The sequence below is a fragment of the Balaenoptera physalus genome (assembly GCF_965194825.1).
Source record: "Balaenoptera physalus genome assembly, chromosome: 9".
In the NCBI taxonomy this organism is placed as follows: domain Eukaryota; kingdom Metazoa; phylum Chordata; class Mammalia; order Artiodactyla; family Balaenopteridae; genus Balaenoptera; species Balaenoptera physalus.
This window is the reverse complement of record NC_138888.1, coordinates 102,145,709-102,168,294: the sequence shown is the minus strand read 5'-3', so window position 1 is coordinate 102,168,294 and position 22,586 is coordinate 102,145,709. Positions and strand designations below refer to the sequence as shown.

Below are 22,586 nucleotides of genomic sequence, written 5' to 3'. Positions count from 1 at the left end.
TCTATGTGCCTTATTAATGTTCACTTCTTTAGAGGTAACTAGAACTATGCTTTCTTGTCACTAAGAAATAAAAGTCAAAATTCCCTGAGATTCTGTAGCCTTTACCTAATAAGAATAATAATATAACAAATATTGTGCTATATGTGTAACGTACATTATAGTAATGGGTCTGCAGTAGTCAGAAATGAGATATGAAGAAGGGAGAAGCAACCCGAGTTTTATATTAGTGATGTTATATTAAGACGGAGAAGGCTTTCCTATTATAAGCCTCGTTTTTAAGATGTTTGAAACTTTCCCATAGGAATTTTTCTCATGACAGTTTTTTATTTTGCCTAGTAATGAAAATAGGAGATTGTTTTTTAGTGTTTTTTGAAAGATGTTATCTAGGAGTAAAAGTGTTTTTCTAAACATTAGAACATTTTTAAGGTACTTTTTGTTCTGAAACCTCAAAACAAATAACTTTTTAATGACCTTCAAACTTGTCTCCAGTGAAGAAGTTTAGTGCCTCTGGTGTATGAGGCAATGTTTGATTTGCAAATAATTAAATAACAAGCATTATCCAATGCTTCCTCTCCAAGTTATCGCATTCCCAAATAGCAGTTAGCCCATTGCACCTTGCAAATGAGGGGAACCTGCAATTAGCCACTCCCAGAATGTGAGTGTTGTGGGTACAGTTTTTGTGCCTGTTAAAAAAGAAGCCAGAGCTGAAAACTAGTTGTTGGACTCTGATATGGCACCTTCGAACATAAGGGAGCTCTGCTAATGAAGGAGAGAGCAGTATCAAGCTGAAACAGTGGCCTGTGTGATCTACATTTGTTTAAAATCTCACTAAGACAGAATCACCCCATTCTCTGAGCTCAACAGATTGAGGTCCACTCAGATGACAAACAGTTGAGATCCAAAACACAAAAGGTCCTGACTTCTTATTAAAATGTTAATTGTGCCATGGAGGGTTCAGGGCTGCCCTTCAACCATGAATTTTCACAGCTCGACTTTTTAATGTACAGAGAAGCCATAGTACCAGTGGAACCACAGCATGATAGGAAGATAGAACACATTTATTTAAGTACATGCAACACGTATTTCTTTAAATGCCAAACTTTTGAGAAATGGATTCACACACTTCTTTCCCTTTGTCAGCAGATCACTAGCCACACTCTTACAGTCTCTAATTGGGTTATAGGGTTTGAAATTTTCTTAATTGGGAGTGGAGATGGCCAAGCTGCGTATTTGTCTTCACATTATACTATGTGTATCTTCCAGTCTTTGAAATCTCTATAACCTATACTATGCAGAGCATAAAAAAGGCATTAAAACATTTTATATAAATTTACAAATAAATGAGGTTAAAGCAAAATTTCATGTTCTCTAAATGATGAAAGTCAGTATTTTATGGTGTCTAAATCAGCACCTAAAAAGCCTTAATTTCACCTACTCATGAATTCAGAGAATACCATTCTTTCAACTTTTATGTCAGAATCTAAAAATCAACTTAAACATTAAGCGCTGTTAAGCACTAAACTTAAAAAAGCCACATTACATAATTCACGTTAAGTCACTCCTGCTTCTTTATCATCCTTTCTGCTTCTGCTGTCACTCCTGCTTCTTTATCATCCTTTCTGCTTCTGCTGTCATTGAGGAATTAAGCACAGGCTTCCATTGCTTCTCTCTGGTCAAGTTGACATGTAGTCAAGAGTGGTTAGCTTAGCAAATGCCTGGCCAGGTGGGTGATCCAAGATGTTCTAGAGTCTGGGAACAATGCTTTCTCTGTGAACTCTCATCAGCAGTAGAGGTCCTCTATCCTCAATTACCTAACATCTTTTTGATCTATCTTCAAGTTTCCTCAAAGCCAGAATTTTGTAGAAATTACTACATTTTTGTAATTTCACACGTTCTTCTTCTTGACCATACTTCTAAGGGCATTTGTTTTAAATATTCATGATTTCCAGAGAGAGTACTTTGAATGGGAGGTTTCCACTGATAATTTCTTGGCAGTGTTTAGGAGATAGAAAGATCCCATCCTTTGTATTTCATTTCAGGATATGACATGGATCTTTCCCCTGGTAGTGTATACATTTTCTCTTGATAGTTCGCTAGCCACCCATGACTTAAAAACAATATGTGATGTAGCTGTTGGCTGTGTGATTCTGTGATCACAAAGAGACTTGCTAATTCAGGGTTCTGTTTTCAATTCTTTAGGTCTTTATAGTTACAAAAAAATTCATGGTGAAAAATCAATTCATACCCTCTTTTTTCTTCTTCATGGAGGATATTAATTACTTTATTTCTTTTGATTTTGGGTCTTCCAAACCCGGACTCTTAAACCTGGAAATGTTATGATGCAATGGTAAGAGAGAGAATCTTTGATGGATAGTCTTGCCCATGTCACTTGACTCCTCTGACATGGTTTTCTTGTCGATAAAATGGTATATGTGATCATCGTGATAATATATTGCATTTATATAGAACTTTTAACTTTCTTTAGAGAAAGTATTTTCATTCCCATTAATAATGCTTGGTCCATATAGCAACTAAATAAATAATTGGTAAGGATGTCTATTATCTTGAGTTTTTCCACCACAAATCCCAAAAAGGTAGCTAGAACATGCAATTGTCGAATTTTATCAATGAGGATACTGAGTCCCAGGTTAGGCTAAGGATTTTCTCCAGATAACAGTACTGTGGTGGTGCTGAAACCAGAAACTGTGTTTCCTGTTGCCACATCTGTGACTTTAAAAAACAAAGATGACACAATTATGCAGGACAAGTATATTTGTTTTCTCATAAATTCTATAGGTGATATAAAAGGGAGGAAAATTGGAAAGGTCTTTTGAAACTAGTTGCAAGTACATTCAAAGCATAATTTTAATTAGAAGGAAAAAAAACAGATGAAAAGAATATTTACTGACGCCATTATTACAAAGTTTGATTTGGTGTAAGAACTTATCTCTGTCATCAAGTAGGTGCAAAACGTTTGCAGCGTGGCTTTTATTGAATGAGCTTTTTCACTTTCAACACTGCAATGCTGGGATATTGATTCGTTTTTAAAGAATTCAGTAGTTGCAGATGAGTGATATTGGGGGCTGGTACAAAATTAGTGTGTTAGTTGAATAAATATACGACCAGGAACCACTTGGTTGAGGTGAACAGATTATTTTCTTAGCTTATATTTTAATTGAATTCAGTTTTTCATAGACTATCTTATTTCACGTCCACGTGTTTGTATGCAGTAATACTTTGTTCTGCCACTACAATCATTTCCATTTCCTCTCTGTGAATATCTACGTTCCCAAATTTGCACATAATACACTGAGGAAGTGAGCAGAGAAACAGTCCTCTAATACTCAGGGCTCCCTTTTTCAGAGTTCTAAGAATATCATGCCACCCAGATAGTCATTTAGACTATATATATATATATCCAATGAATCCTCATTTTTTCAGTTTCTGTGTAGGCAATGATGAATCATAATTTTTGAAGTATGATTAACCCAAGATTTAAAATTTCTGTTTCTTGAAAATAATAACTCTGATATTAAAAAACAGACTTTTAGCTTTATCCCAGAAATAATGCATCAGACTTTTGAGTGAATTAAGCTTCCACCCCTAAGTGATGCCTCAGTTTCATGTCTCAACAGTAAATTGTTGAGAACTATTCTTCCAGTTTAGGTTAACATTGCAGGCATGTGCTCCAGTTTTTAACTTGGAAAACAGCTGACCCATGACCCAGTGCCAAAAGTATGACTAGACCAGTTTACAGCCAAACCACGTCATAATTATAATCGCAAATGGAATAGGGGAAAAAAAGGTTCTATAATACAAATAGCTGCCTTAGACGCTTACTCAGTGATTCTGTGTTGAAATTTTTTGTGCCAGGATTTCTGCCTATAGAAAACTGTTGTGAATCATAGTTGTACATTTTACAATGGTTTATGAAGTATTTTTGGTTGATAATTTTCAACAGTTTGGTGATTTGACTTCAAGGTGCTAGGAACTCTGTAAGAATTCACAACACTTATCATCTTGTCCCAAAATATGTAGCATAAATTTCCAGGATAAACAGCTGACCTTCCCTTGTGGGTCCAAGACTATATATTCTCTTATAAGTTGTCTTTTCTACTGGGTCTTCTGCAAAATAGTGGCTAAAGCTTAAAGATGACCATTGTAAGTCAGTGGTTAAATGTCAGTTTGCAAAGTCTGCTTTATCACTATAAATCTGGGTAGATTATTTATATAACTTTAGCAAAAGATTATATAAGATTATACCTCCCTTGGTAAATAGTGGAAAGTAATAAAATTAAACATCAGTTTATGACCCCAACCATTATTAATTCAATTCAGTGTGCCATAATGCTACTGTAGTTTAAGAGAAAATATTTATATGCTACAAAATGACTTTTGATATCCAATAATAAAAGACTTGGGGGATCCATTTAAAATTGGAACTCTCTTATATTCCTGAATCACATATAAATATATGTACAGTTTTAAAGCTAAATATAGATTTTCCTTAAAGTTATCCCTTTAGTTTTCTGGTAAGGGGACTATTGTGGTACAAATTATGAAAGTACTTATGAAGAAATATTCATTTTCTACAAATAAAGACTATGAAAGAATTAATCTTCTGATAATCATATATTAGCTTGATATTATTTCATATAATTTTATTTTTGAATCACAAAACAATTTTTTTATTATAGAGGTAATATAGTCATATGGGAAAAATATAAAGAAGCAAAAAATACTTATAATTCAATACCCTGAAGCAACTACTGTAATTAATTTGTCAAATATATTTTCATCTCTTTTATATGTGTATTTTACACATTTGGAATTAACACTGTACAAAAAGAAACAAAAGCCATTAGAATCAGGAAATGAGCAAGTGAATTTTTAATTGGACAGATCTTGGATACACATTGTTGTTTTATAAATTTACAATGGTCTAACCATATCTCAGGACTGCTTTGTGTCCATATTATCTGAGAACTAGAGTGGAAAGTAGCATATGTTTACATGTGCTCTATTTTATTTCAATAATCCTGCTTTTCTAGGGCTGTGCATCTCAGCTGTTGCAGATTATATCAGACTAGAAACTGGGTACTAGCCCAGATAAACAGTTTTTTTAGAGGGAGGAAAATATCCAATTGGAATGAATTATTTTGTGATTTTGAGATTAACTAACACTCAGTGTTCAAGAAATTTGAAAGTGTTTTAAAAAGAAATGAGAGGAAAAATAACTTTTAGGAGCTTCCCTTACCTACACCCAAGAATGACTGGAAATCTTTCTTAATCTAGTTATAGATAGAACTAAAGTGTATTTTTGCCACTTTAGTAGATATACCATACATAATTCATCAATAAATTAAAATATATTATAGCAGTTCCCTCCAGTTCCATTCAAAATTTTATCTCCGTATCCTGCAAACCATCTCTTTTTTTTTTTTTTTTTTTTTCTGTCCATTGATTCTGCTCTTTTTTTCTTTTAAATTTGTCTAAACAAATATGGGGGACATTTCTGAGGACAAAAAAGGCTTAAAATGATATAAATGAAAAATTTTTTTTAATTTTTATTGGAGTATGGTTGCTTTCCAATGTTGTGTTAACCTCCACTGCAGAACAAAATGAATCAGCCATACACAGAGTGAAACTTTATTCTTGAATTTTCTTTCATTTTACTGACACCAATAACACTTTCTCATACTAACACTGAATCAAACTGTGGGACTTCTGCCTCACCATTGCTACATCCTATCAGAATCTCTTCTTAGTGGACAGTTAAGGTCTGCATTGGAAGGCATTAGGAGATTTATTCTTACTTCAAAGTAAAAACATAATTGATAAAATGTTATGTTTCTGTGTTGACTTGCATGCAGTCTTTTTTCTTCTATTGCTAACCTCTTCGATATCACAGGGTTCCTTTTTTCAATCTTCCAGAAGTCTAGTCTTCATCTGAGACCTCTACGAAAATCGTTCTCTCAAATGTTCTTAATGTCCTCTGTGCCCACAGTGACAGTTCTCAAGCCACATCTTTTTATTCTCTTAAGTATTTGCCCTTTCCAATCACCTTTTTATGAGATCCTCCCCACGTATTTTCTGTGAGATTTCTTTTAATTAAATTTTATTGGAATATAGTTGATTTGCACTGTTGTGTTAGTTTCAGGTGTACAGCAGAGTGAACCAGTTACACATATACATATATCCACTCTTTTTGAGATTATTTTCTCATATAGGTCATTACAGAATATTGAGTAGAGTTCCCTGTGTCATTGGGCAGGTTCTTATTAGTTATCTACTTTGTATATAGTAGTATGTATATGTCAATCCCAATCTCCCAATCTATCCCTCCCCCAACTTATCCCCTTGGTAACCATAAGTTTGTTTTCTACATCTGTGACTCTATTTCTGTTTTGCAGATAAGCTCATCTGAACCATTTTATAGATTCCACGTATAAGCGATATTATATGATATTTGTCTTTCTCTTTCTAACTTACTTCACTCTGTATGACAATCTGTCAGGTTTTAATTCCCAAAACTGTGACCTTTCTGGGTGCTCTCCTTGTGCATTCCTAGCTCAGACTGTGCCGTCTCCTATCTCCTCATCGCTGAGAGAGCAGAGGGATGGGAATCTGCTCTGAAGTCACACAGACTCGGGCTCAGTTCCTGGCATAGCCCTGTACCAGTTGAATGGCCTTAGGAAAGTCACCATTTCTGTATTTTAAACATATAGTAATAAAGCCAAAGGTAGGCGTCCAGGGGTTACATGGATCTTATACAGATGGAGATATCCAGGTACCTTCCAACTCCAGGCTTTTTTGTTTCCAGGGTCCTCACGATCCCAGATGGAGGCATTAGGTCTATTTGTCAGTACTATCCAACTTTGATATTTCATTTTAGGATTTTTTCATAAATGTATTTAAAGTATCTACCACAGCACCTAACTTTGAGTAGACACTCTGTAAATGTTAGCTGTTATTTTCATTAGCATGATTATTTTTATTTGCCTATTGACTAATTAATGATGGCAGCTAGCATATTTTAACCTTTAATTATTAATAAATCATGGTGAAGATATTTATACATATTTATAAGCCAGTAGATTGGTTCCCTTAATGTTATTACTTCCCATACTCCTTTCTACTCTCACATTTCCAGTTTAAAAAAAAAATAAGGTAATATTTTGCCCATTTTAAATTTTTTTTTTTTTTTGTGATTGAGTTGTAAGAGTTCCTTATATATGTTAGATATTAACCCCTGATCATTTATATGGTTTAAGGGTATTTCCTCCCATTCTGTGGGTTGCCATTTCACTCATGTTTGCTTCCTTCGCTGTGCAGAAGCTTTTTAGCTTATAGAGGCCACTTATCTTTTTTTTGCTTTTGTTGCCTATACTTCTGAAATCATGGTTGCCAGGGGCTGGGGGAGGATGAAATGGAGAGTTTCTGTTCTACAGGGGCAAAGTTTCAGTTATCCAAGATGAATAATTTCCAGAGATCTGCTGTACAACACTGTGCCTGTAGTCAACTGTATATACTGTAGGTCTCATGTTAAGTGTTCTTACCACAGTTTTAAACATAAATAAGTAAATAAATAAATAATATTGCTGGAAATAAAACTGGTGCTACCATTCTTGTAAATGTTACTCAGTGACCCTCAAGAGTAACATATTATTGGTTTTAATGTGTATTTTATGACAAAGTGGCAATGACACTACACCTGTAAGATAATTTCCACTGAAGCTCTCAAGCTCCAAAAGACAAAGTGGAAATTTATATGTTCACAAAATAACCTAGCACAGTGTCTGAATCTATTTGATGATGAATAAGTATTTGTTAAAACAAACAAACAAACAAATGAAGTAATGTGGTCAGAAAGTCCAACTACACTAGGACAAAATCTGTACCAGGTAGTCATTCAACAAATACTTACTGAGCACCTAAGTGTCCAGCACTGTTTTAGGATCTGGGAAGACTGAAATGAATGTAACAATATCACTGTTCTCAGGAAGTTTACATTCTAGTAAGCAAAGACAGGCAAAAAGTGAATTTAAAAATATATACATAAATATATCAGATGTAATAAGTGCTGTGGGCAACAATAGATCAGAGTAAGGTCAAGGGCATGTGGGAAAGCCTTGGATAGTGTATCACTTCCTATGTAACAAATCACCTCAGATCTTAGTGGCTTAGAGAAAGAATCATGTTATTGCTCATGATTCCATGGTTCAAAGCTCTTTGACTGAGTTCAGCTGGTTGCTTCTTCTGCTGGTCTCCTCTGGTGTCATTCACGAGGCTACAGTCACCTGACTGCTCAGCCTAGGGATGGATGATCTAATACTGCCTCACTCACATGGCTGGTAGTTGGTGCTGGTTTCTTGTCCTCACATGAAAGCAGAATTTCAGGATGATGAGACTAGAAACTGTAAGACCTTTTGAGGCCTCCAGGCAAAGTCACACATCACTTCTACTGCATTTTTCTGACCAGATCAAGTCACAGGCTTATCAAGATTCAAAGGAAGAGGAAGGAAACTCCACCTCTTGATGAGAAGAATTATTAGAATTTGAGCCCATTTTAACTTACTACAGATGCGGAGTTACTACTTTAAGTTGGATAGTCAGTGACATCTCTGGGAGAATGACATAAAGGCAGAGACCTACGTGATGTGAGGGAATAGCAACATTACTATCTTTGAGGAATACATTCTTGGCCATGATAATTGCCAGCGCAAAATGCCAAGCTGAGAAAACAAAGAGCTCAGTGTGGTTGGAAACGATGGGCAAAGGCATTGTGTTAGGAGAGGAAGGTAAAGACGTAATAACAGGGGCTTTCCTTGGGGTGCAGTGGTTAGGAATCTGCCTGCCAATGCAGGGGACACGGGTTCGAGCCCTGGGCCGGGAAGTTCCCACATGCCATGGAGCAAGTAAGCCCATGCACCACAACTACTGAGCCTGCGCTCTAGAGCCCTCAAGCCACAACTACTGAAGCCTTCATGCCTAGAGTCCGTGTTCTGCAACAAGAGAAGCCATTGCAATGAGAAGCCTGCACACCATGACAAAGAGTAGTCCCCACTAACTGCAACTAGAGAAAGCCCGTGCACAGCAACAAAGACCCAATGCAGCCAAAAATAAATTAATTAATTAATTAATGTTTTAAGAAAGAGATAATGATAGACCAGCTGGTAGAGGTCCTTGTAAGTTATTTTAACTGCTTTGTCATTTACTCCAAGTGAGATGGGAAGAACCATGGATAGAGTTTTGAACAGAGTGAAGTGAGTTCACATATGTGTCAGCAAGATCTCTGGCTTCTGTGTTGAAATTGAACTTGAGGATAGATAGCAAGGAAGGAACAAGGAGCCCAGTGAGGATATTTATCTAGAGGGGAGATGATAGTGGCTTAAAATAGAAGGGCCGTATCAACAGCATTTTCTGGAATAATTTGTAAAACTAATAAGATAGAAAACATTCTTGGATTATATAGTCTTCCAACCAGATTGTCAACTTTTCTAAGAAAGAAACTGTTAGTTTTCTTTTTGTATGTGTCTTCTACTTTGGCATTTGAAAAGCACTCACTAAATACTTATTGACTGCTTAGTAAAGACTCAGGCCTCACTGCTGGAGTGAACATAATCACTGCAGGATGCTGAGTCTTTCAGAATTCATCATCAAATGATGTTTGAAGACCAAAAGCAAATAGATAAGCCTATTAAGATTCATTGATACTCTTCAGATTGCATTTCTGCTGTATGCTGAAGGACAGCAAATGAATTGGAGCTAAGACAATCTGTCTGGCTCCAACAGCATTAGAAGCCATCCCTTGAAATGTAAATAATTATTAAATTAACTGAACAAACATTTAAGTCCCTACTAAGTGAAAAGCGGTATGTCAGAGATTCAAATCTGAACAAGATACCATTGTCAAAAGCACTAATATTCTAGGGTGGCATGGAGAGTGTTAATTTTATAAATAAAGAAAGTGAGGTGAATTTATCAACTAATATTCTAGTGTTGGACACAAAACATGAATAGGCACAGAGGAGTGTTGGAAAGATCTAAGTGTAGCATGTTCCTAGAACTAGTTCATTTGTAGGCAAAGAATTGGAAATCTGGTGTTAATTATGGTCTGGAGGGGTCACTATTAATTCCAGGTTCAGCCTAGTGGATGATAAGTGTTCTTCCTGCTGGTAGCAAAGTACTCACTTCTAAATTTCACTACAGTGAATGAACTATAAATGCTTTATGTTGGTATTATTCTTTTTAAATTAAAAAAAAATTATATATGTGTTTGTGTATACTAGTGTATAATACTATATGCAGACATTATGATAATTGATATAAAAATCCTCTATTGTATCTAAATAGAGGATATTTTTAGAAGGAAAAAAGAGCTTATAACTTTTACTCAATATCATGTTTTCAGAATTTGTAATTTCAACTTTTATATCACCTCAAACTATAAATGATCTCACTAGAGATGAGAGATGCTTTATGTCATGAAAAATTGGTATAAATCAATGTTTTTTTTTTACATGTCATAGGATATATCACTTAAAAAACAGGATGAACACCAGAGCATGACAATCTGTCCTTAGCTAACTTCATCCACTGATAACTCGTACTTTGCTAAAACCATTACATGAGGGCCACATTGTTTGCAAGTGTAAATAGGCATGATATTCAGATCTTTTTATACGACTGTTCATTACATTCTGCTTTAAAACGGACTACAACTAAAAGTATTAAAAAAAATCTCTAAACTGGAAATGAGAAACCCAACTTCACGTCTCACTCTGTGCCTTAAAATAAGCTTCCTGAATTCCCTGCACTTCACATTCCTCCTCTGTAAAACTAGGTGGTTGGGATAGATCAGTCGTTCTCAGCCTTGGCTGCACACTAGAATCATCTGGGGAACATAAGAAAAGTAATAATGCCCAGACCCCACCTCAGGATTTAAGTTTTAAAGGTCTCCAGGTGACTTTAATATACAGCAAGTGTTGAAAACCAACGGGCTAGGTGATCACTAAGGTTACTTTTAACAAAACTTCGTAATTTCATGTTTCACTGTGTTTTAACATAGTAATGGTTGCCAGAGATAACAAAGTTCTCAGTATTTCCAATGTCCTGGAAAGTAGAAATTACCCTTAAAGACTGCTTTTTACTCAAAATTGAGAACATTTTTTATCTGTACTCCAAAATTTTCTGTATTATGAGAATAATTTATACAAAGAAACAATACGCATTATTCATTTTTGTATGACATATACATTAAAAGTGATATAGATTCACCTAATTCTTAGAAGTTAATGACTGTTATGATTGGGAAATAATTACTTTCTTTCAGTGCACATACATTGCAAGAGCAGTGTACTCAGAAGCTGTGTGTAATTTTTTAAAGAATTTCTGTTGTAGCTATTTTGGTTTTGAATAAATTGACCATTAAAACCCTGAGATAGGAGAGACCTTCAAGATGGTGGAGGAGTAAGACGTGGAGATCACCTTCTTCCCCATAAATACATCAGAAATACAACTACATCTGGAACAACTCCTACAGAACACCTACTGAACGCTGGCAGAAGGCCTCAGACTTCCCAAAAGGCAAGAAACTCCCCCACGTACCTGGCCGTGTGGCTGACAGGGTCCTCATGCTCTGGCTGGGTGTCAGGCCTGTGCCTCTGAGGTGGGAGAGCTGAGTTCAGGACACTGGTCCACCAGAGACCTCAAAGCTCCATGTAATATCAAAGGGTGAAAGCTCTCCCAGAGATCTCCATCTCAACACCAAGACCCAGCTTCACTCAACAACCAGCAAGCTACAGTGCTGGACACCTTATGCCAAACAACTAGCAAGACAGGAGCACAACCCCATGATTAGGAGAGAGGCTGCCTAAAATCATAGTAAGTTCACAGACACCCCAAAACACACCACCAGACGCGGTCCTGCCCACCAGAAACACAAGATCCAGCCTCATCCACCAGAACACAGGCACAAGTCCCCTCCACCAGGAAGCCTACACAACCCACTGAACCAACCTTAGCCACTGGGGGCAGACACCAAAAACAATGGGAACTACAAACGTGCAGGCTGTGAAAAGGAGACCCCAAACACAGTAAGTTAAGCAAAATGAGAAGACACAGAAGCACAGAGCAGATGAAGGAGCAAGGTAAAAAACACACCAGAACAAACAAACGAAGAGGAAATAGGCAGTCTACCTGAAAAAGAATTCAGAATAATGGCAGTAAAGGTGATCCAAAATCTTGGAAATAGAATGGAGAAAATACAAGAAACGTTTAACAAGGACCTAGAAGAACTAAAGAGGAAACAAACAAAGATGAACAACACAATATATTAAATTTAAAATTCTCTAGAAGTAATCAATAGCAGAATGACTGAGACAGAAGAACAGATGAGTGACCTGGAAGATAAAATAGTGGAAATAACTACTGCAGAGCAGAATAAAGAAAAAAGAATAAAAAGAATTGAGGACAGTCTCAGAGACCTCTGGGACAACATTAAACACAACAACATTTGAATTATAGGGGTCCAGAAGAAGAAGAGAAAAAGAAAGGGACTGAGAAAATATTTGAAGAGATTATAGTTGAAAACTTCCCTAATATGCAAAAGGAAATAGTCAATCAAGTCCAGGAAGCGCAGAGAGTCCCATACAGGATAAATCCAAGGAGAAACATGCCAAGAGAAATATTAATCAAACTATCAAAAGTTAAATACAAAGAAAAAATATTAAAAGCAACAAGAGAAAAGCAACAAATAACATACAAGGGAATCCCCATAAGGTTAACAGCTGATCTTTCAGCAGAAACTCTGCAAGCCAGACGGGAGAGGCAGGACATATTTAAAGTGATGAAAGGGAAAAACCTACAAACAATATTACTCTACCCAGCAAGGATCTCATTCAGATTTGACAGAGAAATTAAAACCTTTACAGACAAGCAAAAGCTAAGAGAATTCAGCACCAACAAACTGGCTTTACAACAAATGCTAAATGAACTTCTCTAGGCAGGAAACACAAGAGAAGGAAAATACCTACAATAACAAGCCAAAACAATTAAGAAAATGGTAATAGGAACATACATATTGATAACTACCCTAAATGTAAATGGATTAAATGCTCCAACCAAAAGACAAAGACTGCCTGAATGGATACAAAAACAAGACCCGTATATATGCTGTCTACAAGAGACCACTTCAGACCTAGGGACACATACAGACTGAAAGTGAGGGGATGGAAAAAGATATTCCATGCAAATGGAAATCAAAAGAAAGCTGGAGTAGCAATTCTCATATCAGACAAAACAGACTTTAAAATAAAGACTATTATAAGAGACAAAGAAGGACACTACATAATGATCAAGGGATCAATCCAAGAAGAAGATATAACAATTGTAAGTATTTATGCACCCAACATAGGAGCACCTCAATACATAAGGCAAATGCTAACAGCCATAAAAGGGGAAATCGACAGTAACACAATCATAGTAGGGGACTTTAACCCCACTTTCACCAATGGACAGATAATCCAAAATAAAAATAAATAAGGAAACACAAGCTTTAAATGATACATTAAACAAGATGGACTTAATTGATATTTATAGGACATTCCATCCAAAAACAACACAGTACACTTTCTTCTCAAGTGCTCATGGAACATTCTCCAGGATAGATTATATCTTGGGTCACAAATCAAGCCTTCGTAAGATTAAGAAAATTTAAATCATATCAAGTATCATTTCTGACCACAATGCTATGAGACTAGATATCAACTGCAGGGAAAAATGTGTAAAAAATACAAACACATGGAGGCTAAAAAATAAACTACTAAATAACCAAGAGATCACTGAAGAAATCAAAGAGGAAATAAAAAAATACCTAGAAACAAATGAGAATGAAAACACAATGACCCAAAACCTATGGGGTGCAGCAAAAGCAGTTCTAAGAGGGAAGTTTATAGCAATACAATCCGACCTCAAGAAACAAGAAACATCTCAAATAAACAAGCTAACCTTACACATAAAGCAATTAGAGAAAGAAGAACAAAAAAAACCCCAAAGTTAGCAGACGGAAAGAAATCATAAAGATCAGATCAGAAATAAATGAAAAAGAAATGAAGGAAACAATAGCATAGATCAATAAAACTAAAAGCTGGTTCTTTGAGAAGATAAACAAAATTGATAAACCATTAGCCAGACTCATCAAGAAGATAAAGGGAGAAGACTCAAATCAATAGAATTAGAAATGAAAAGGAGAAGTAACAACTGACACTGCAGAAATACAAAGGATTATGAGAGATGACTACAAGCAATGATATGCCAATAAAATGGACAACCTGGAAGAAATGGACAAATTCTTAAAAAGCACAACTTTCCGTAACTGAACAATGAAGAAATAGAAAATATAAACAGACCAGTCACAAGCACTGAAATTGAGACTGTCATTAAACATCTTCCAACAAACAGAAGCCCAGGACCAGATGGCTTCACAGGCAAATTCTATCAAACATTTAGAGAAGAGCTAACCCCTATCCTTCTCAAACTCTTCCAAAATATAACAGAGGGAGGAACACTCCCAAACTCATCACCCTGATACCAAAACCAGACAAAGATGTCACAAAGAACGAAAACTACAGGCCAATATCACTGATGAACACAGATGCAAAAATCCTCAACAAAATACTAGCAAACAGAATCCAACAGCACATTAAAAGGATCATACACCATGATCAAGTGGGATTTATCCAAGGAATGCAAGGATTCTTCAATATATGCAAATCAATCAGTGTGATAAACCATATTAACAAATTGAAGGAGAAAAACCATATGATCATCTCAATACATGCAGAAAAAGCTTTTGACAAAATTCAACACCCATTTATGATAAAAGTCCTCCAGAAAGTAGGCATAGATGGAACCTACCTCAACATAATAAAGGCCATATATGCAAACCCACAGCCAGCATTGTCCTCAATGTTGCAAAACTGAAACCATTTCCTCTAAGATCAGGAAGAAGACAAGGTTGTCCACTATTACCACTATTATTCAACATAGTTTTGGAAGTTTTAGCCACAGCAATCAGAGAAGAAAAAGAAATAAAAGGAATCCAAATCGGAAAAGAAGAAGTAAAGGTGTCGCTGTTTGCAAATGACATAATACTATACACAGAGAATCCTAAAGATGCTACCAGGAAACTACTAGAGCTAATCAAGGAATTTGGTAAAGTAGCAGGATACAAAATTAATGCACAGAACTCTCTTGCATTCCTCTACACTAATGATGAAAAATCTGAAAGAGAAATTAAGGAAACACTCCCATTGACCATTACAACAAAAAGAATACAATACCTAGGAATAACCTACCTAAGGAGGCAAAAGACCTGTATGCAGAAAACTCTAAGATATGGATGAAAGAAACTAAAGATGATACAAACAGATGGAAAGATACATCATGTTCTTGGATTGGAAGAATGAACATCGTGAAAATGACTATACTACCCAAAGCAATCTACAGATTCAGTGTAATCCCTATCAAACTACTAATGGCATTTTTCACAGTACTAGAACAAAAAATTTCACAATTTGTATTTGAACACAAAAGACCCCGAATAGCCAAAGCAATCTTGAGAAAGAAAAACAGAGCTGGAGGAATTAGGCTCCCAGACATCAGACTATACTACAAAGGTACAGTAATCAAGGCAGTATGGTACTGGCACAAAAACAGAAATATAGATCAATGGAACAGGATAGAAAGCCCAGAGATAAAGCCACACACATATGGCCACCTTATTTTTGATAAAGGAGGCAAGAATATACAATGGACAAAAGACAGCCTCTTCAATAAGTAGTGCTGGGAAAACTGGACAGCTATATGTAAAGGAATGAAATTAAAACACTCCCTAACACCATACACAAAAATAAACTCAAAATGGATTAAGACCTAAATGTAAGACCAGACACTATAAAACTCTTAGAGAGAAACATAGGCAGAACACTCTATGACATAAATCACAGCAAGATCCTTTTTGACCCACCTCCTAGAGAAATGGAAATAAAAACAAAAATAAACAAATGGGACCTAATGAAACTTAAAAGCTTTTGCACAGCAAAGGAAACCATAAACAAGATGAAAAGACAACCCTCAGAATGGGAGAAAATATTTGCAAATGAAGCAGCTGACAAGGGATTAATCTCCAAAATATACAAGCAGCTCATGCACCTCAATATCAAAAAAAACAAACAACCCAATCCAAAAATGCACAGAAGATCTAAATAGACATTTCTCCAAAGAAGACATACAGATTGCCAACAAACACATGAAAGAATGCTCAACATCACTAATCAGCAGAGAAATACAAATCAAAACTCCAATGAGGTATCACCTCACACCAGTCAGAATGGCCATCATCAAAAAATCTACAAACAATAAATGCTGGATAGGGTGTGGAGAAAAGGGAACCCTCTTGCACTGTTAGTGGGAATGTAAATTGATACAGCCACTATGGACAACAGTATTGATGTTCCCTAAAAAACTAAACCTAGAACTACCATATGACCCAGCAATTCCACTACTGGGCGTATACCCTGAGAAAACCATAATTCAGAAAGAGTCATGTACCACAATGTTCATTGCAGCTGTATTTACAATCGCCTGAACATGGAAGCAACCTAAGTGTCCAGCAACAGAGGAATGGATAAAGAAGATGTGGCACATATATACAATGGAATATTACTCAGCCATAAAAAGAAACGAAATTGAGTTATTTGTAGTGAGGTGGATGGACCTAGAGTCTGTCATACAGAATGAAGTAAGTCAGAAAGAGAAAAACAAATACCGTATGCTAACACATATATATGGAATCTAAAAAAAAATGGTTCTGAGGATCCTAGGGGCAGGACAAGAATAAAAAGGCAGACATAGAGAATGGACTTGAGGACACGGGAAGGGGGAAGTGTAAGCTGGGATGAAGTGAGAGAGTGGCATGGACATATATACACTACCACATGTAAAATAGATAGCTAGTGGGAAGCAGCCGCATAGCACAGGGAGATCAGCTCCGTGCTTTGTGACCACCTAGAGGGGTGAGATAGGGAGGGTGGGAGTGAGACGCAAGAGGGAGGATATAAGGGGATATATGTATATGTATAGCTGATTCACTTTGTTATAAAGCAGAAACTAAGACACCATTGTAAAGCAATTATACTCCAATAAAGATGTTAAAAATGTTTTTAAGTTAAAAAAATTTTAAAAAATAAATAAAAAGAAAAAAAAAAAAAGAAAATCAACTATACTTTAAAATGAAATAAAAATTAAATTACAAATAGACCCTGAGATAATAAACCTGCTAAAGTTTATAACTTATTCATGATAAATACTTTACACACTGATGTATTATGAAGCAAAATAGATGGTTTTATAAAAGATGGATTTAAGTGGAATATTTAGTTGTTTGGGTATTTCAAAAGGTAAAAGTTTGATTTCTTGAAACAGTTTTGAAATGTGTCACTCTAAGTTTTTGCTATCAGTTTTTTCCTAAACAACTTTTCATTGGAATGAATGGATAATCTTTTTCTTTAATCTTAAATGCTAGAGAATGTAGTCACATGCTATATTATTTAACTCTCCCATGAAATCCAGACCCCAACAATGAACTCAGATCCAAAGAGGAATCATGTAGAGTCTTAGGAAATTGGGGAAAGGCCTCAAATAAGTATTAAGGTGAGAAATAATAGATTTTGTGTCATATATTTTCACAGAATTCTGTCCTTGTGGGTATGTACTTTCAAATACTTGGGACAGGCAGACTCTTTTCTTCTTTTAGTCAGCCTAATAATAGGAAGAAAGAGAAGAGGTACAGATGACAGCTAACAGCTAACATGGGTGAATGTAGGTGTAACCAACAAAGAATGTGCTGGTTATATGAAATTTCTGCAGGCCTAGTTATTTTTGAAAACTATTTGAAAAAAAAAATTTAATGCCCAGAAAAGACACTATGGAAAAAAAAATGTGATTTTTCAGTAAAACGTGTGTATCATCATTTTGTGTTTGCTTCTGACATCCTCAGTCTGTTATTCTTATTATATCTTTAGTGTTCATACATATTTCATTGTATTTGCTTGCCCCATTGATGACAAGCTAGACTTAATAACTAAGAATAATTCACAGATATACCATTAATCATGGCATGCAAATCTATGACATTAGAAGAATAATGTGACTGCTGGAATAGTCCACGTGCTTTAAAACCTTGTTCTGTGCAGACTGGGGAAGCTGTTTTGCTCCACATTAGCTCTACCACACATCAGTTTGCTTTACAAGGTCTCCCTGAAATCAATCAGACACATGTACCGTGCTTTCGAAGAATTTTGTACAGTAAGAATAGCTATGAAATGTGTGAAAATACAGGTGACACATACTATAGTTTTTGTAATAGTAGTGACATGTATGCTAGTGATTTTAAAAACTAATTTATAAGAGTTTTATCTGGTTTTAAAATATCAAGAGGTTTTATGAAACAATTTAAAATTTAGCATCAGATGGCATCACACTTATTACTCAGCTCTTGCAAGCAACCAAATATAGAAGTTGGTAGTTACCTCCTCACCTTTCAAAATTTTCACTCCTACTCATCTGATCATATTCTGGTGTTCTGCTACCAGATGCATTATTTTGTGTTTTATAACTTGTATTAAACTGGGGAGAGCACATCAAGCTGTACTCAGTCACTCATAATATTTTCCATTAGTTTCATCAGATAAAGTCAACAAAGGGATAATAATTCCTAAGAAAGGTAAGGAGAAAAGTTATGTAGCCTCAGGAAGGTACCCATCAAAAGGGGCCCAGTGAGATTAGAAACATTTCATGCTTGGGGGGAAATGAAAGATTGAAACATGGAGACCAGTGTCACTTACTTCCCAGTTTTTCCTGGGGCTGGGCCAGGTCAGTACTGCCATCATTGTACAGAGCAGAGTAAATTGACCTACTTTTCTGAAGATGTCATATAAAATTTACATGATCTTCAGAGTCTAGCAACATTATATTGAACATAGACTTTACATCTGACAGCCAAAGGTTAGTAATACTAACATTTTCTTGAGTAAACAAACTTTCATTACCTAGGTATAAATATATCACTTTGTCTCATGAGGTCTTATTTGCAGTAAACTTTTTTCCTGGTAAGACTTTGAATTGGTTTATTGGTCGTAGCCACATAATGTGAAAAGTGTAGGTATTAGACTCCATCTTGAAAGCACAGATACTGCATTAAAGTAAAGCTGCCATACAGGATTAATAATGCAATGTTGTGTTTTAAAACATGTCAGATTCTCTTAAATGTATCTTTCTTCTTTAAACTTTAATCAGCTGAGATAAATGTTTTTTATTTGGCCTTAACTGTTTGTCACAAGACAATAAGAGACAGTCAGCCAATGAAATAAATTGAAGTGCTGCTCTGGTTAGGTAGAATTGGAATTTAATGCTGTTACAGTTGGTTTAGATATAACTGAAATATATATATATATATATATATATATATACATATATACATATATATATATATATATATATAATTTTGCATGGTTGTATGACATCATGAGAAAGAAAAGAGACCTACCAAATTTTTAATTGGCTAATACTTAGAAGTATTTGGGTGAACTTAGGTATAATGTTTTTGTACCTCTCCCCAAATATAGTGTATTCCTTTTTAAAAGAAGTTGTAATTAAGAGTATTTTGAGTCATGCATATTAGTGATATCAAGTCATATTTAAATCAAATTAATGAATATTAAAAAGATATTGCATCTAAATCCCAAAAAGGAATAATGTGAATTATATTCTACAGCTCAACTTGGAAGTCTAGCTGTCACAGTGAAACCTCTGTCATTGAAATAGCTCAGAGATAGACTGCATTCATATTTAACCCAATAGCTTTAGGCATTCAGAGATATGGAGTAGATGAAATAAAAAGTACCATATCAAAATTAACATCAAGCCATGTGTTATCCTTCTGGAGTTTTAGAGTCATTTTTTAATATAGATAGTAACTTGGTTTGAAATTTAAGCACACACATACACAGAGGTTTGCTACTTGGAGAGTTCCGTGCCTGGGGGAGGGGAGGTGACAATTGGTGCATTCAGTATATAACACGTGTAATGATAATAAAGTTGATTGGTTGAACTCTGTAGTTTTTTTTTTTTTTTTTCTTCCTCTTCCTGTAGAGTAGTTCAGCCGGGGGTGGAAGGATTCTCCCCCATCTTCACCCCCCACCAAGAAGGCGTAGGTTGATACCATTTTTATTGTTCTGCTGGGGTGGGAAAGAAACCATATGCTTTAGAATTTTGAATGGCTACACCAAAGGGAAGATTGAAGCAGGCCCTCTTTCCCCCTTCCTACCGGACTTTGAGGTGGGGTTATTCTTCTAAATGTTCTGGCAGACTCGGGGTTAGCTTAATGCTTCCACCCCGGGGCAGAGAGGTGGGTGAGGGGAAGAAACGTCAAGGGCTTCAGAGGCGCTTGGGCTGAGTGAAGTGTGGAGTGGGAAGCTGGTGTCTGAAACCCACCCCTCCCCTGGATGCCAGGCAAAGGCAATGAGAGTCGGAGCCAGCTGATGCCGCCGCTGCTGCTTCCCATTTCCAGGGTGAAATTTTCACAGCAGCTAATTCTAAAGGGAGGAAAAATCCCTAGCCAGCAGAGAAGATTCTATATCACCCAACACAAGCTATCTAACCTTTTAGGCAGGCTTTTCAGAGAAATCCTCGGTTTAAAAGCCAGCGTTCACGATCCAAAAATACGGGACGGGAATCAGAGCTGGTATGCAATGTGAAAAGCCTCCTTACACTCTCTGAGTGTTTGAAACGATCCGATGAGCATAGGAAGTGGCTGCCAGCGCTCTGGCGGCTGCTCGTGCCGCCGCCGCCGCCGTTCCTCGCAGAGGGCTGGACAGAGCCAGTCCCGGTTTCAGCACCTCCGGCGCTGGACAGCTCTCTGCACGCCGCACCGCCGCCCGCCTGCTTTCTCCAAACACTCTCGCTTTGCATTACTGGAGATGCATCTAAATTACGTCCTGTTCAACAACAAGTAGATTTTTTTTTCCCCCCTGTACGGGAATTACAGTAGACGATTCTCTCAATTAAATTGCATTTTCTTCATTACGGATTTGGCAGTCAGGCGTATTTATCCCGATCTCCCCCCCACCCCCCCACCCTTTGCAGGAACGAGTCTTTGGGAACCTGGTCCACCCAGGGATGTAAAACTGTGCTTACCGATGCATCCCATACGAAATGCTTATGTGATCGTCTCTCTACCTTCGCCATTTTGGCTCAGCAACCTAGAGAAATAGTAAGTAACAAAGGGAAAACACGGCTTTAATGCAAAGGCAGGGACATTTTAAATGGGGAAATGGAAAATGTTGCAGGGTGGCAAAATTGGGTTCGTCTCCTCCTTAGCTACAGTAGCTTGGTGAAATGAATTCTAGTTGGTGTGCTATAACTAAATTCTACTCAATTTTATGTCTTCTAACTTGAAATTTCTGCAGTATAGTTTTGAGGATGTGCTCCAATCATATTGCTAATATGCTGCAAACTTTCAAATAAAAATACTTGTCAGCTTAACCTTTATTTTAGAACTCTAAAGCTGTTCTGGGGAATTTGTGAGGTTACTGTTGGTAGTAGAATGAAGACCCCAGACACTATAGCCAAACACATTGCATATCTGCGTTGGATATTTTCAGTACAGGTTTTCTGAGGTGTCCTTGGATATTTATTTTTTTTTAATTAAATGAAATTTTTATGAAAGCAGAGATTGTCAGAAACTGTAAAATCATTCCTTAGAAGTATATAGGTTTGTAAAACTAGTTTCTGAAACAGACAGTTGTATAAACTGTCTGAAAGAAAAAATAATATTCTCATCAAATGTACTTTGAAAAATTATTTCAGAAATTGAAGTGCTGAAGAATAATTATTAAGAAAAATGTGACTTTCTGTCTAAATCTGGCCTAAATATGCATCACTCTTTTTACTTATTTTGATAACCAAAAATGCCTATAAAATTGATTGTACATATCTAAGATTTGGAACACACTTGATCTTAAAGTGCATTTCTTTAAACTTCCAATACTGAAAATATGAAAAACAGATTTTATTAGTTAGTACCATGTTAGTCTCTAAAGAAAGAAATCTCTTTGATCTTTATATATATTTTAAAAGATATAAGGCTTATTTTTCAAGGTCAAGTATTTAGAGACTAATATTGACATTATGAAGATTATCTCTATATATTTTGTTCACAGAAAAAAAATCACAAATATATTCTAAGGTCTTACACTTGAAACTTGATTTTCTTCTATATTCTTAGAGGCCAAGCTAGTGAAATTAAATGAGAGAATACTTGACTTAGAACAAAGTTGTCAGAAGTCAGAAAGTTTGAAAATTTTTCAATATCTAGGTACCAGATTTGGATAACATAATGGGAGGATCAAAGTAAATTTCACCAAAATACATTTTGTGAAATAACTGAACTGTAGTTAGTTGAAGAAAAATAAATACTGCTTCAAATTTTAACTAGATAAAATGTAACATGTTAATGTTGACCA

At 35.9% G+C, this 22,586-nt stretch overlaps 1 protein-coding gene across 3 annotated transcripts in view; it reads left to right on the top strand.

Annotated features, from left to right (window-relative positions):
* ADGRB3 (adhesion G protein-coupled receptor B3) overlaps nt 1-22,586 on the top strand; it is a 793,357-nt gene that overhangs the window by 619,706 nt on the left and 151,065 nt on the right. For all 3 annotated transcript variants that reach the window (XM_082474137.1, XM_082474138.1, XM_082474139.1), the window contains one exon: nt 21,208-21,334. In XM_082474137.1, coding sequence (XP_082330263.1) covers nt 21,208-21,334 — 127 coding nt within the window. The remainder of the gene's footprint in view (nt 1-21,207; nt 21,335-22,586) is intronic.